The following is a 13,233-nucleotide window of genomic DNA, read 5'->3' as shown; positions in this document are numbered from 1 at the left end:
TCATATGTCCACGTCTCTATTCACTCTACTCATGTACTTTTATATTATGCCATAATGTTTACTGGTATAGAGATTAATGTATAAGAGTATACGGTCTCGGTGTGTGACGTTTCCCCTGTGCTGCCGCGCGGGGGCGCCTCTGTTCCGCGTGACGACACCTGACGGCGACACCTGACGGCTTCTCTTTAAAATCCACGTCCACCGCCAACGTGCGGGCCGTTTACTGTTATCATGACAACGCGGCGTCCAATCAGCGCTCGGCTTGTAGGCCTCGCGGCGGGGAGGGGGGCTGGACTTATAAACAAGCTGCAGCACCACTCACAGTTTCAGAGTGTGTTTGTGTGTGTCGAGTTAACCGTGGTTGAGCTTTATGTGACTGAAACCAGGAATAATTTATTAACTTTCAGCTCCAACCTGGAAACGAGCGGACTGTTTGAAGTTTTACCCTCCGAGGAGGTGAGTTTTCTTTCTTTTTTTTTCTTTCCCCACAGGGTTCGTTCCTGCTCCTAATCCTAATCCGTTTACACACAGGTGGAGCAAAGTCCAGAGAAATTCAACCCAAACTGCTTTGTTTTACATTAAATGTGGTCAATTGTGTACCTTAAATGTTGAAAATGCAATTTGAATAGTCTGAGTGAAGTGTAAAATAATTAATACTTATTATAAAGGATGTTATTTTCGGTTAAAGAGGTCGAGTTACAATCTTGGTTTAATCCCGAAAGGTACAGTCTAGATTAAAGTATCAAACATGCAGTATTGTAGCTTTTTTGTAAAAGATTAACAGATCTTCATAAATCAGGTACAAATAGAGCAGTGCAACACATGACGACTTAGTCAATATGTCACAAAAACAATGGAGATATTTGTTACAAAGTTTCCAGTGTGATCCAAAATAATCCAGATCCATATGAGAAAATGTCATCTTGATTTTAAACAAGGTAGATGGTGAGTAAAACAAAGTGTTCTGATTACTGGGAGGTTTTTCTTCTGTTAAACTCTAGGTATGCAAGTGCAAATATGCATTGTTTTGTTTTTGCATGAACCAGATTTACAACAAACTGGTTAAATTTTACTCCATTTATTAGCAATTGCGTTGACAGCTTCACGAGACTTATCATTCTCATTGAAAAGTTACAAAAACAGTTTTAATGCGATGAATCATATCACAAAACACTGAGATTATTTACTAAAGTTTCCAATGTGATCCAAAATAATCCTGAAAAGAGTCATGTTTTAGCTTGTTGATTTTAAACATGAGGGATTTCTTTTTGATTTATACCTTCAAGAGTGTGCAAAAAAGGCTTGTTTTACTGGAAATGTGGCTCTTTTACATTGTATTCATAACGGGCAGCCTCATGAGACTCAACGTTGTGATTTAAAAAGTTATAAAAGAGAGGTAATCAAGAATATAATGGATACAAGCTGTGACATTGAGGCAATAAAACTGTCTCAAATAAAAGAAGGGCAATAAAATGGATGTCTTTTGACCTTTGTTTTATCCTTGGTAATGCCTGTTTTCGTCTCTTGCTTGGATCAAGGACTTGCCCACGTTCTACTGTGAGTGTAACCAAAGTTTCGGCAGCCCGGGGCAAAAAGGGCTGTCGTGGAAGTCATGTGGAAGAAGAAAAAAAAAGGCTGCATTGTGTGGATCGACTGGTTGTGATGCCCAGACTTCCAGGATCTGAGGCAACTGGGAAGCAACACAAGCTGCTGTTAATATATAATTTATATTAATTACTGGTGGCAGTTGGTTAATGCTTTTTACAGAACAGATGAAAAAAAACCAATTGCAGTCGTCCTCATAAATGAAACATTTATGCTCATACGTTTGTCAGAAAAGGTTAAGAGGTGATGGTCTGTAGGTGGCTTTGTCTTCTGCTCTCAGACAAACTATTAAACCGCCAAGATTTGTGTAAGTCAGAAAAACTGTCCAGCTTCATTTCAAGATTAAAAAAAAAATTAACTAGATCATGTGTTTCAGAGATGAGGGCCAAATCCAGCCTGCAAAAGGCTCTAATCCGACCAAACGGTCAAGCAAATTGTAAAAAACATCAAAGATGACATTAAGAAAAAAAAAAAATGTAACAAATTTCCTAAACGAACACAATGCTGAGATTTCGGAGATGCTTCCATGAAAGTAGCCTCAGAAGGTTTCAGTAAAATTGACTTTGCATTGAGATTGTCGGCATTTCCGGTCGTAATTGTCTGGTTTTGTGTGAAAATATCAACATTTTCATCACGTGTACTCTACGCTGTTACATAGAAGGACTTATAAAGCTTAAATTTTTAAGGTTATTATGGCACTATTTTCCCAGTCCAGTCCACTCGAGATAGAATTGGGCTGCATGTGGCTCCCGAATGAGAAAGATGAGATTAAAAACGGGGCCAATCTGGAGAAAGACAATTTATGTGTCATTATCAGTGTTTTTGGCATGAAACCTGGCATGAGAGATCTATTCAGACTGACTTTGCCAGCTTGATTTCCACATGTTGTGCCACACTTGTTTTTGTCTGCCCGTGTAACCTGTGTGTTGCATGGACACTCCAGTCTCTCTGGGTTAATCCAGAATAGATGCTCTAATAATAGCTCCTTTCTTTTTTTCTTTCTTTTTTTTTTAAATCTATGACCTGGTTCGGTATGATTTACATAGGAAAAAAGTAGGAAAATGTCCTTTCTGTTATGTTTTGCTGAAAAAGTGTAAAATGACACACACGTTACTGCCTCAGACTGTTTCTACAGATAAAAAGTAGTGTGTTTTCTGGTTTACAAGATAAGACAAACTTGAGCTTCAGATCCTGGTCTCAATGCACATGAACAGAATGTTTCCTCCCTGCGTTGGGCCCGGCGGCCTCGATCTGAACACATGTCAGGACAGTGCAGCCAGCGGTGTGTGTGTGTTTGTGTGTGTGTGTGTGTGTGTGTGTGTAGTTGGGTATCTGGTTCAGCCTGTTTGTAAGTACGGTGATACGTCGTCCATTTGAGGCACAAGCACAGCTCTCGTTGTGATCTTTAGAAATCCTTCGTCTGGATGCTGGGATCACCCTCCACCCCTCCCACCACCACCCCCACCCCCCACTCCAACCTCAACAGTTTTGCTTCCAATAGCCAATGGGGCGCTCCGGTTAAAGCCCTAATCTCTCCCCCCGCTGGCACAGTTCTGACAGTAAATCCTGAGCGGATGAGGTCCAGATAATGTATCGCTGGTGTGTCTCACGGCTCGATGTTCTGTTGCAGTGAGCCGTTCCAGCGGGATTCCACCAGATCCCCCCCCGTTCTCCTCCTCGCTGAAGACTCATGACCCCTCAGCCTCAGATGTGCCGGTGATATGGGAGAGCGGTGGACGAACGAGACATCTATGGGTAATCTTCCTTTAGTAGGACACGGTGGCTGAACTATTTCAGGAGCTTTTTCTGGGGCCCTGTGCGAGCTGGCCCACATCTCTGCTCCCATTCTACACGCAGCAACCCAGTTGAAGCTCCTCGATACATCACGGTTCTATTTTTTCTTAACCCCACCTTGTGTTTTTCAGAAAACTATGAGATCTCCAGCATCTCGAACGTGAGCATGTCCCCGTCCAGACAGAACAACCTGATGTCGGTGGGCTCGCTGCCCCTCTCCAAGAGCTCCTACAGCCTCATCAGCTCCTTCTGCACAGAGGAGAATGTGTCCAACTGCGTCTCCTACATCAACCAGGTCAGCAAACGCATCAGTTTGAGCAGTCAAATTAATCTTAAATGACTTGAATAGCCCAGAGAACATTAAAGGTGTCACCAGCTCTCATGCTTCTCTCCGGAGCTGAGGTAGAGGGGGCGGGTTTTAGCCAACGGTCAATTGAAGTATTCATGTTTTGGGTTCAGGAGGAGAGAACGTGAGGTCGGGTTTCCTTTCATCCCTTTCACTGATGGTGTTGGTCACACCCAGGAATATTGTGTGTGTTGAGGAGTCGCTCCGTCAAAGCTCCTCAGAACAATGACACGGGTTCTTTTTTTGTACCGCAGGAGCTCTCCTCGCTGGGCCTCTCCTCCTCGTGCATGGAGGCCTCCTCGCCGGGCCTAGCCGGCCTGCACCCGGTGCCGGCTCTCAACGCCGTGTACGAGCTGCTGCGGATCCACAAGCGCAATATGACCAGTTTGGAGGAGCTGGAGAGGGAACAGCTGAAGAAAAGCAACACGCTGGAGCTTATGCATTCCAGCAACTCCAGACTGAAGGCAAGTTAAATATCCAGGTGCTAAATTACAAAGGGCTCGGATAAGGTGGAAATGTATAAAATTTTCAGTGAGAAACGAAACACAATTGTCATGAAAAAATAAGATTTTTAACTTTTGACTAATCACCACATATTTAATCGCTTTCATCTTAAAGGTGTGATGAGATCCGGGAGAGTTCTCAGCTCCGTTTACACATTGTCAAGTGAAAACGGAAAGTTTGTTTGTTTTTTTTTTGCATTTTGGAGGTTCGCTTTAAAATCCTCTAAAATTACTCCCAAGGTGGAACTTTTTGAAAATGCTCTAATATTGCATCTCCACGGAAATGGTAAAACACAACTTTTTGAAAACCGTCCGACTCCATCTCCATGAAAACAGAGGAAAATGCAACTTTTCAAAGAAAAAAAAAATTGCTCTGTCTGCATGGTAACAAGGGGGGATGGGAAGCTTTTTGAAAATGCTCTGTCGTTTATCCAAATGAAGGTCCGTGTACATTGTGGCCTGGCAATTTACATGGCAGCATAAACACAAAACCTTTTGAAATGAAAAGGGAATGGAAATGTTGTGTAAACATCAGCCGAATCAAATTGTTGAACTTACTTCAGTTGTGTTGTGTTGTTGTTTTGTTATTGATGACAGTATTTCTGATCAAACGTTTTCATCCGTGCGTTTTTCTTCCAGGATCAGTTGGAATTGTCCTTAAGGGAGAAGTCGGGTCTTCACGAGCTGGAGCGGCAGCTGCAGCTGAAGATCAAGACGCTGCAGAGCTGCTTGAAAACGGAGAAAGACGAGGTAGATTCCCCCTTCAAGCTTCACAGGCGCTTTCTGTCGCGTTTGGTTTTCAGAATGTTTGAATGCGACCAACCGTCCCGGACAGGTTCAGAAGCTCCAGAACATCATCGCTCGCCGCGCCTCGCAGTACAGCCATGAGGCCAAGAGGAAGGAGCGAGAAGCAGCCAAGCTCAAGGATCGCCTCAGCCAGCTCTTGATGGACAGGCGGGATAAGAAGCTCGGTAAGGGAACGAGTCTCTGGTTCATCGTGAAGCTTTTCGATCTCGAGCTGACGGTTTTGTCCCAAAACAGCCGTTGAAATGCTGAACTGTCTGGGCCGGTCGGACGGCAGGAGGGGCCACTGGAAGACTGCAAAAACCACAATGAGGTACCGCGAGACGCCACCTTGTCGCACGCTTAACCACGTTGCGTCTGAACGGTAACGTGGATGTTTTTTCCTGAGCAGTCACGAAGGCGAGATGTACAAGTCCCTGCTGGGTGACTACGAGGCCAGCCAGAATGCTCTGATGCTGGAGAACGCCGAGCTGAAGAAAGTCCTGCAGCAAATGAAGAAGGAGATGATCCACATCCTGAGTCCGCGACAGCACCCGGCCAGAGGAGCCTCCGCCGACGACAGCCAGGAGCAGGTTTAGAATTACACACAACCCGAGGCCCCGTTCATACGACAACATTCCGAGAATGACGTCCGTTTACACTGTGTAATGTGCAGAGAGAGTCAGACGGTGAGGATCAGCCTGCGGACGGCAGCAGGGAAGCCCTGGACCAGTCGTGCGAGCATGCCAGGGAGCAGCTCACCAACAGCATCCGCCAGCAGTGGAGGAAACTGAGGAAACATGTGGAGAAGCTGGACAGCCAAGGTACGCACTCTGCCATCGGGAGGTTCTTTGTCGCAACAGCGGCTGCTGGAAACGATCATGAGCTGGTGATGCGCTTGGTTCAGTCTCTCAGGTGCAGAATCAGATGGACACCAGCAAGGAGGTGGTGCCTCGGGAAACCCACGAGGAGAAGATGGAGAAGATGAAGCAGGAGGTCCAGCAGTGCAAAGAGTTCATCCACGCGCAGCAGCTGCTCCTACAGGTCGGTGTCGGCCTTGCTTTTTTTTTTTTTTGCTCACAACCTCATCAACGGACTCCTGTATCTACAAAGACTCCTACTACACCATCATTTCAGAACCATTTTACGTAGCTGTTTCAAATATTTGCTTTCCCGATGTGCTGCTTTGTGTTTTCAAATCTTAGTATCACACAATCTCTGCGTAAATGATGCCTGAAGTGTGTCAAGCTAGTAGCCATTTGATGGAGGTTATTATAGAAACACCTTTGTTTGAAGTGCAGTGACAATTACATGCTTCCTTGTTTAAAGTTTCTCATTAGACGGACTGACCTTTGTTCCAAAATGTACGCAGCCCTGCTGATAGCAGGCAGATTAATGACTTTCAAACAAGTTGAAGACCTCTTGCTCAAGCGTCACTGAGTGGGGGAAAAAAACCCTCAAAAATACAGTCAAGGTCAAATTCCCAGTATGAAAGACTATACAAAATGTTGAATAAATTAATAAATTTGGCGTTTTCTCTTGGGTTTTGTAGCAACAGCTGAACACGTCGATCGACGACGAGACGGCATCCTTCCTCCACGACTGCTACACCCTGGAGGAGAAGGAGCGTCTGAAAGAGGAGTGGAGGCTCTTCGAAGAGCAGAAGAGGAATTTTGAGAGGGAGAGGAAGAACTTCACGGAGGCTGCCATTCGCCTGGGCCGGGAGGTGAAGAGGTGTTCTTGATGCCTCGCTCCAGTTCCATTCAGAGTGTAATAGGAGTTAGTTGAATCTTGTTGTGGTCCACAGAAAAAAGCCTTCGAGGAGGACCGCGCCTCCTGGCTGAAGAATCAGTTCCTGAACATGACTCCATTCACGGACCGCAGGAGGTGCTCCCTATCCGACGGTCAAAGTGCCTTATCAATCAGTACGTCAATGTCGTCCACACAGTCTCCAGACGTCAGTCTGTAGTCAATCATTAACATTGTCTTCAGTCACATATGTGTCTTTTATTTCACAGTCTTCCAATGTTTTCAAACCAACAATTCCAAATCCACACAATCATTACTACATAGTATTGTAATATTAGTTCACCACTTCATCGGTCATATTTTAGCTTCACCAGTGCAGGTTTATTATGTCTGTTGAAAATGGAAAAACATCTGGCCTTTACTCAGTCCTTCACTTTGTATGAACAACTATGGCCTGCAATAGTAACATCAAAACTATAGAATTGTTCAAAAATTATGATTTTAAGGATGTTCTTGGCAACTAATTCAGAATCAGAAATACTTTATTAATCCCTGGGAGAATTTTTTCTCAGTGAAGTAGTAAAAAGATCCCAAATAAGACAAAATTCACCATTTATGGTTGTTTCTAAAATGTATTATTATTTGTATACCTTGTATGACTGTCCACTTCAATATATATCGATATGTATTGAAACATTGCCCACGCAATATATTTTATTTATTACGAGCCATTTGAAGCCTTTAACCATTCTTTTTCAACTATATCAGATTTTAAATACTAAAGAAATACAAGGCTAAATGTTAGCACTTAGCGAGCAGTGTTTGCACACTGAAGCTGTCCCAATAACACCCCAATGTTATTCGCCTTCCAATTATGTTAAGTAGAGGTCTTCATCGTGATGACATTATATTGTCAGACCATGCTTTATAAAATAGATGAATGGCCTGAGGGTGGCTAGCTCGTATCATTGGCAGCTGTGGCTCAGTGCATTTTAATATACAAATACTTGTGTCCTATTTTTTTCTCGTCTTTGTATCTATTGATCCAAGACTTCTTGTCCTACTGCATTGCAGGAAGTGAGCCGGAGATCAGGATGTCTCCAGGGAGAGCGTCGTGGGCCAAATCCTCCAAATGCCCTCCTTCACAAAGTGCTGCTGTGCCATCTCCTGCTGACAGTTACCGAACTCTCCGCCTCACTCCAGACAGCAGGTGATGCTGAAATACTGTGCTGTGTCTCGTGTTGTGTGTCAATGCTCCACGGTTCGGACATTCATTGTTAATCTTTTCCCGTTTTCAGCTCCTCCAGACAATCGAACCGGGGTCACTGGCAGGTTTCCGGCACCGCTGAAGATCTGGATAGTCTGGTGAAATCAAAAAGCCGAGTTCAACACAGCGATCTCAGTATTTTCTCTCTGGATGAAGATGAGAACAGCCTCACATAAAAACCCCACATTTTAATTTCCTTTTACGTTGGACTTCACGCATCGACTTGTAGCAGAACTCCCATTACCATGGATAATCACCAAAGCTGGTCGAACAAGAAAGCACTTTATCGGATTTGTTTTAGTTTTGTTTTTAACACTGAAGATACAGATTTTAAGCCATTATCTGACATGCTGTTATTACAAATCCCACATACATGTTAGTGAGCTTGAAAGTAGCTTTACTGTTTACAATGATCTTTGATTGAGGTCTATATTGATATTGCATTTTAATGTGTTGCTCTTCTGGTATACTAATACAATAAAAATGTTTTTAAGTAGTATGGTTCATGTGTTTGCCTATAAATACACCAGATAAGTGAGACAATGATGTGAAAATCCTTGTGTTACGGTGGCCCAGAAGGTTCAACGCAAGTGTGCAGTGGTTGGAAGAAAATACTTTGTTACCAGGGGACAATAACTTCTGCCATACTATTTTACAGGAGAATTTAGAGAAATGTAAGTAAGACAACTACAATAAGTAGTAATTAATGTGAGTAATGACAGTCATTGAGCAGCAGTGTTTTACTAAACTCTCCCAATACAAAGGCTGTTCTTCTGACCGTCTGGCACTTTCATTGTGAGTTAACTTCCGTTGTGGATTTGGCTGTTGTGTTATGGTTTTGTGGTTGTGTTGACCTTTCTGTGCCACCGTACTTGTTCACCCCCGGTTGCAAGCAACCTGTAATAATAGGTGGGCATTTTGAGAACAGTTCAACAACTTCTTGCATTATTGAAAATGTAATTGTTTTCAGATAATTTAAAAAACATAACTACAGCTTTTAACAATTTTTTTTCAATTTGCTTATCAAGAGATTGTTTCAGACATGACCTAATCATAGTTTGAAAAAATACAAACGCATATATATCAGAAAAATATACATATGACATCATTGTTCAGTTTTCACGATACTGGCTCTCCCAATATTAAAAATGGGAATTATTGGTTGCGTGCGATCTGGCGCCCCCTGATGTCCGTCTACGTGAGCTGCAGTCGGAATCGTGACGTCGTCATCCGGGCTTTTGTCTCCAGCGTCCACCACCCAGCAGCGTCCAGCTCCAAACACTCCGAACTCCTGCAACTATGTCGGGCTCCTCCAACCTGGTGGCCATGAAAAAAGTGGTCCAGCAGCTGCGCTTCGAGGCCAGCATAAACAGAGTGAAAGTAAGTCCCCGCTTCCCCGCCCGCACTTTGGTCCCGTTCCCCGGTGAGAGAGAAGCTCCTCCGTTACCCGCTCCGCTATCCGTGTTAGCCGCGGGGCTAGCGGCGGAGTTAGCCGGAGTCAACAGGCGGAGGAGCGGGGCGTTGTTTGGCCTCAGAGGGGGAACTCTTTCTTTATTTACAGCTGATTTATAGGCACCAGCCGAAGATGAACAAGTTGAGGCTGTGAGCGAGACATTCCTCGAACTGCCTTCAATCACACCCACAGTAAGAAAATAGCCTGCTTGTTGTGTGAGTTCCCTCTTTATTTCTGTCAGTTCCGCCTCGTTATTTCACTCATCTGGAGGTTTGGCTCAGTGAAACTTACTGAGTAAAGAAATCTGAGTACTTGCAGATAAAATTACGTTAAGCAAGGATACGACATTAGAGCGGGTAGCAAAATAAATATCAACATGAGTCCGATCAAATTCCATGGAAATGATCTCATACCATTCGATTTCAGTAGCTTATATATAACTGGAATGCAAAGGGACACTACGCACTATTCCCTTTTATTCTGTATGAATTATCTAGCTGTCCAAACAAGTTAAGTCGGAGAAATGTTATATGTAGGTATATTTTTGATGTCGTTGAACAGAAGTGGAAGATTATTGAGACACGACTGTTTGCAGTCAGCCATCATTTGAAAACTTCTCAGCCTCTGAATAAGAGATGAATAGTTTGTTTTGCCCCCCCCCCGCAGATGTGTGAGAAATGGCAGGTCCCATAGTACTGCATATGTTTCTCACGGAATTGAATGGACAACGTGTATATTTACTACACCATCATCTGGATGCTATGATAGAGTATTAGGGCTACTCATGTGTAGTTTCTTTGTTAGCAAAGCCGATTCTGAAGGATAGTCGAACCAGTTCATCAAACTGCCTGCAAGGCATTTTGTAGAAGCAGTCACATGCGCTGGCTATTATAATCTAAAAACATCTACTTTTTTCTTGACCTTGTATTTAGATTTTTTTTTTTCTTGAAGTGCATAATGGGCAACAAATCTGGCAGCGTTTCAGAAAATGTGTGTTTTCTCCCATTGCCACGGAAACTGCATTTTCAAAAACATCCACCTTGGGAGCCGTTTTCAAAAAGGAGTGTTTCCAGTGGCTCCGAGCAGCGTTGTCGTGTAAACAGTTACTCAAAACGCAATAAAAGTTTTTTTTTTTTTCCATTTTGGGTTTCTCCTCCCTCTTTTATGTGATCAGTTTATAAACACCTTCATGAGCGACCTTAATACCGTAACGCAGCGAATTCTCTGTGCAGAGCAACTTTTAAAATACTGCGACGGACACAAATCCTCATTCGAGTAGTTTTGAACTGGTTTTTATGACCGTTTAGATTGGAAACGCTGTCCCACATGAAACCAGAATCCTTTTCTCAAACAGTCCCGTTTCGTTTTGATTTGATGAGTGAGAACGGTTTGAATCCCCCTCGGTGTCTGCAGGTCTCTCAGGCGGCTGCTGACCTCCAACAGTTCTGCCAGCAGAACGCTCTGCAGGACCCTCTGCTGACCGGCGTGTCCTCCAGCACCAACCCCTTCAGGCCGCAGAAGGTCTGCTCCTTCCTGTGAAACCAACCACTGTGTTCAATGGTGAGGCCGGCGTCGCTTACATTTGCTCCACTTTCCACCAAATCAAATGGACTCCTTGAAACTACTTCAAAATAACTGCTCTTCTTTGACTTGACGAAATTTGAAAACTACAATCAGGATAATTTTTAATAAATTTGCCAGTTTGACCAGTCAAGCTGTGTTGCTCTATTTGATTGTTTCAGTTTGAGCTCTTTTCACCAGTTTGAGCCTGTTTTGAACAATTTTACCAATTTTAGAAACTCTTTGCCTGTCCAAGCAAACAGCCATTTGTTTTGTTTGGTCATTTTTTTATCAGTTTACATTACTATTTTTGGGTTGTTTTCTTTGTACTTTATACTGTATTTGCCATTTAGCTACTTATTTTTCACCACCTATCAAGAATTCATCCATCAAACTGAAGGCAAAAGAGTCTTCCCGCATTGAATGAAAAATAAAATTCAAGAAATCATTCATATATTTCAGGGTTTTTTGTAAACATATATACATTGTCATCACATATACTCTGAACCACAGCAAATGAAAATTTTACGATACTGTTGCAGGTGGATATCCGATAGAGCTTGATCATAAAGATTTGGTGAAGGATTTGATAGTTTTCGTAGCTTCAGCAGGCTGGAGCGTCGTCTGTAGTTGGATGTCTAGAGACAGTAGACACCATTGTGATGAGCTGGATCGCCAGGTTATTGATCGCAGAGGAAATTTAAGTGCTGTGGTTTCTTTACAGCTTACGTATACACGTGACCCTGTCAAACAAATCACTCAGTAAACTGTATTTGTTTGACGCACATGCCTCTGACACACTTAAAGCTGGCAGATTATCTTCAGAGCTTCCAGATTAGAAGTCCGTGGAGATGGAGCGACGGGTGGATCAGTCTGATCTGAACCTCTGACATTCAGGCTTCTGCTCTTCTCTTTGCTATTTAAGTGTGTGCTGTCATCGCGCCGAGCTTTCAGAGCGCGCTGAGACCTCCAGAACAAAGGTTGTGCGAGTCTCCCGAGTCGCGCTTTCTGAGGTTTAAAAGGAACACGTTCACCCCACTGAGCAAAATGATTTAACAAGACTCGCAGGGTTTTTTAACGGAGTTAAAAATGGAAATTTAAGAAGGTATAACATTTTATAAAACACATCAGTAGTAAATACACTGCACAGTTAAGAATTTAGTAATAATGTATTTTGTAAAAATATGAGGAGGATAGTTATGATAAACGCATCAGTTTGCAGATTGTAATTGTTAAAGAAATAGAATTAACTGTGAATTTATGCAGTTTTGGTCTTTAACATTTTAAAACATTTGCAAGATAAAAGTACATTTTTAAGGTTTGTCTGAGTGACACACTACCATTCTGGATCATTATGAAGTAACAAAAGAACTAAATCTGACAAACTAGGGCCTGTTTACACAACAACATTTAGGAAGTAGGAAAAAAAAAACTGGCAGTTTTCCATTTTTACTTGAAAATGTTGTGGAAATGTTGCCGACAGAAGAAGTGGGTACTATATTGACTCACTGCTGCCAACCAATGGCCAAATGTGGCATTACATATATTTTACACATACAAGTGTGCATCTACAGTATTTGCACTGTTTTCACACTGTAACACTATAACAATACAGTACTAAGTCATAAACTACTGACAGAATACACTTTTTCCTTTGTTGTTCTGTGCATGTGTGTGTGTTGGCAGGCCTTTGTTCTGATGCTACAGGGAAAAGTCGACCTCAACACTGCTCCTCATGCCAAGCCATCCTACTGCCACAGGATCCCTCCACTGTACAACACTGGAGTCACATCCACACCAGAGAAGAAGAAAGCCTTTTTTTCCCAGCCACCATAGAAGAAAGAAGACCATATTTTAATTTTATGGCACAGTGTGATTTTCCAGTCAATTATCGTGCCTTTTCTATTGTTCTATTTTAGTCATCACTGTTCAGGACTTTTTTTGTATTCAAGGAATAAAAACAGTCTTTACTACTTTGTTTCTATCTTCTTTGTTCTTATCAAAGACCGCAGCAGTATTTTTGAACAGACTTGTGAGGATTTCACACACAGGTTAGGTGATGTGCTTTTAGGTTTGGGATTTTATTTTTGCTCATAAAAAAAGTACTTAATCTATTTTTATGCCAGTTGCACAATCCACTAGAGTCCATTGTTAGTCATGGTTGATGTAACAC

The 13,233-nt window shown here is 42.7% G+C and overlaps 2 protein-coding genes across 2 annotated transcripts; both read left to right on the top strand.

The window, feature by feature from the left end:
* Positions 1-332: 332 nt before the first annotated feature.
* Positions 333-8,497, top strand: ssx2ipa (synovial sarcoma, X breakpoint 2 interacting protein a). The gene is made up of 14 exons (XM_080503188.1): positions 333-456; positions 3,236-3,360; positions 3,531-3,694; positions 4,000-4,209; positions 4,888-4,998; positions 5,084-5,219; positions 5,290-5,365; positions 5,444-5,624; positions 5,708-5,855; positions 5,939-6,075; positions 6,584-6,757; positions 6,839-6,956; positions 7,855-7,990; positions 8,079-8,497. Exons 2-14 carry the CDS (start codon positions 3,327-3,329, stop codon positions 8,221-8,223), a joined length of 1,770 nt encoding a protein of 589 aa, XP_080359314.1. The 5' UTR covers positions 333-456; positions 3,236-3,326; the 3' UTR covers positions 8,224-8,497.
* Positions 8,498-9,281: 784 nt separating this feature from the next.
* Positions 9,282-13,033, top strand: LOC308135044 (guanine nucleotide-binding protein G(I)/G(S)/G(O) subunit gamma-5-like). Its single transcript, XM_080502919.1, has 3 exons — positions 9,282-9,427; positions 10,914-11,060; positions 12,747-13,033. The coding sequence occupies exons 1-2, from the start codon at positions 9,347-9,349 to the stop codon at positions 11,037-11,039; spliced, it is 207 nt and encodes a 68-aa protein (XP_080359045.1). The 5' UTR covers positions 9,282-9,346; the 3' UTR covers positions 11,040-11,060; positions 12,747-13,033.
* The last annotated feature ends 200 nt before the right edge of the window (positions 13,034-13,233 follow it).

This window comes from Blennius ocellaris (genome assembly GCF_963422515.1).
Source record: "Blennius ocellaris genome assembly, chromosome: 10".
NCBI classification, from domain to species: Eukaryota; Metazoa; Chordata; class Actinopteri; order Blenniiformes; family Blenniidae; genus Blennius; species Blennius ocellaris.
This window is presented reverse-complemented; position numbering and strand designations above follow the sequence as displayed.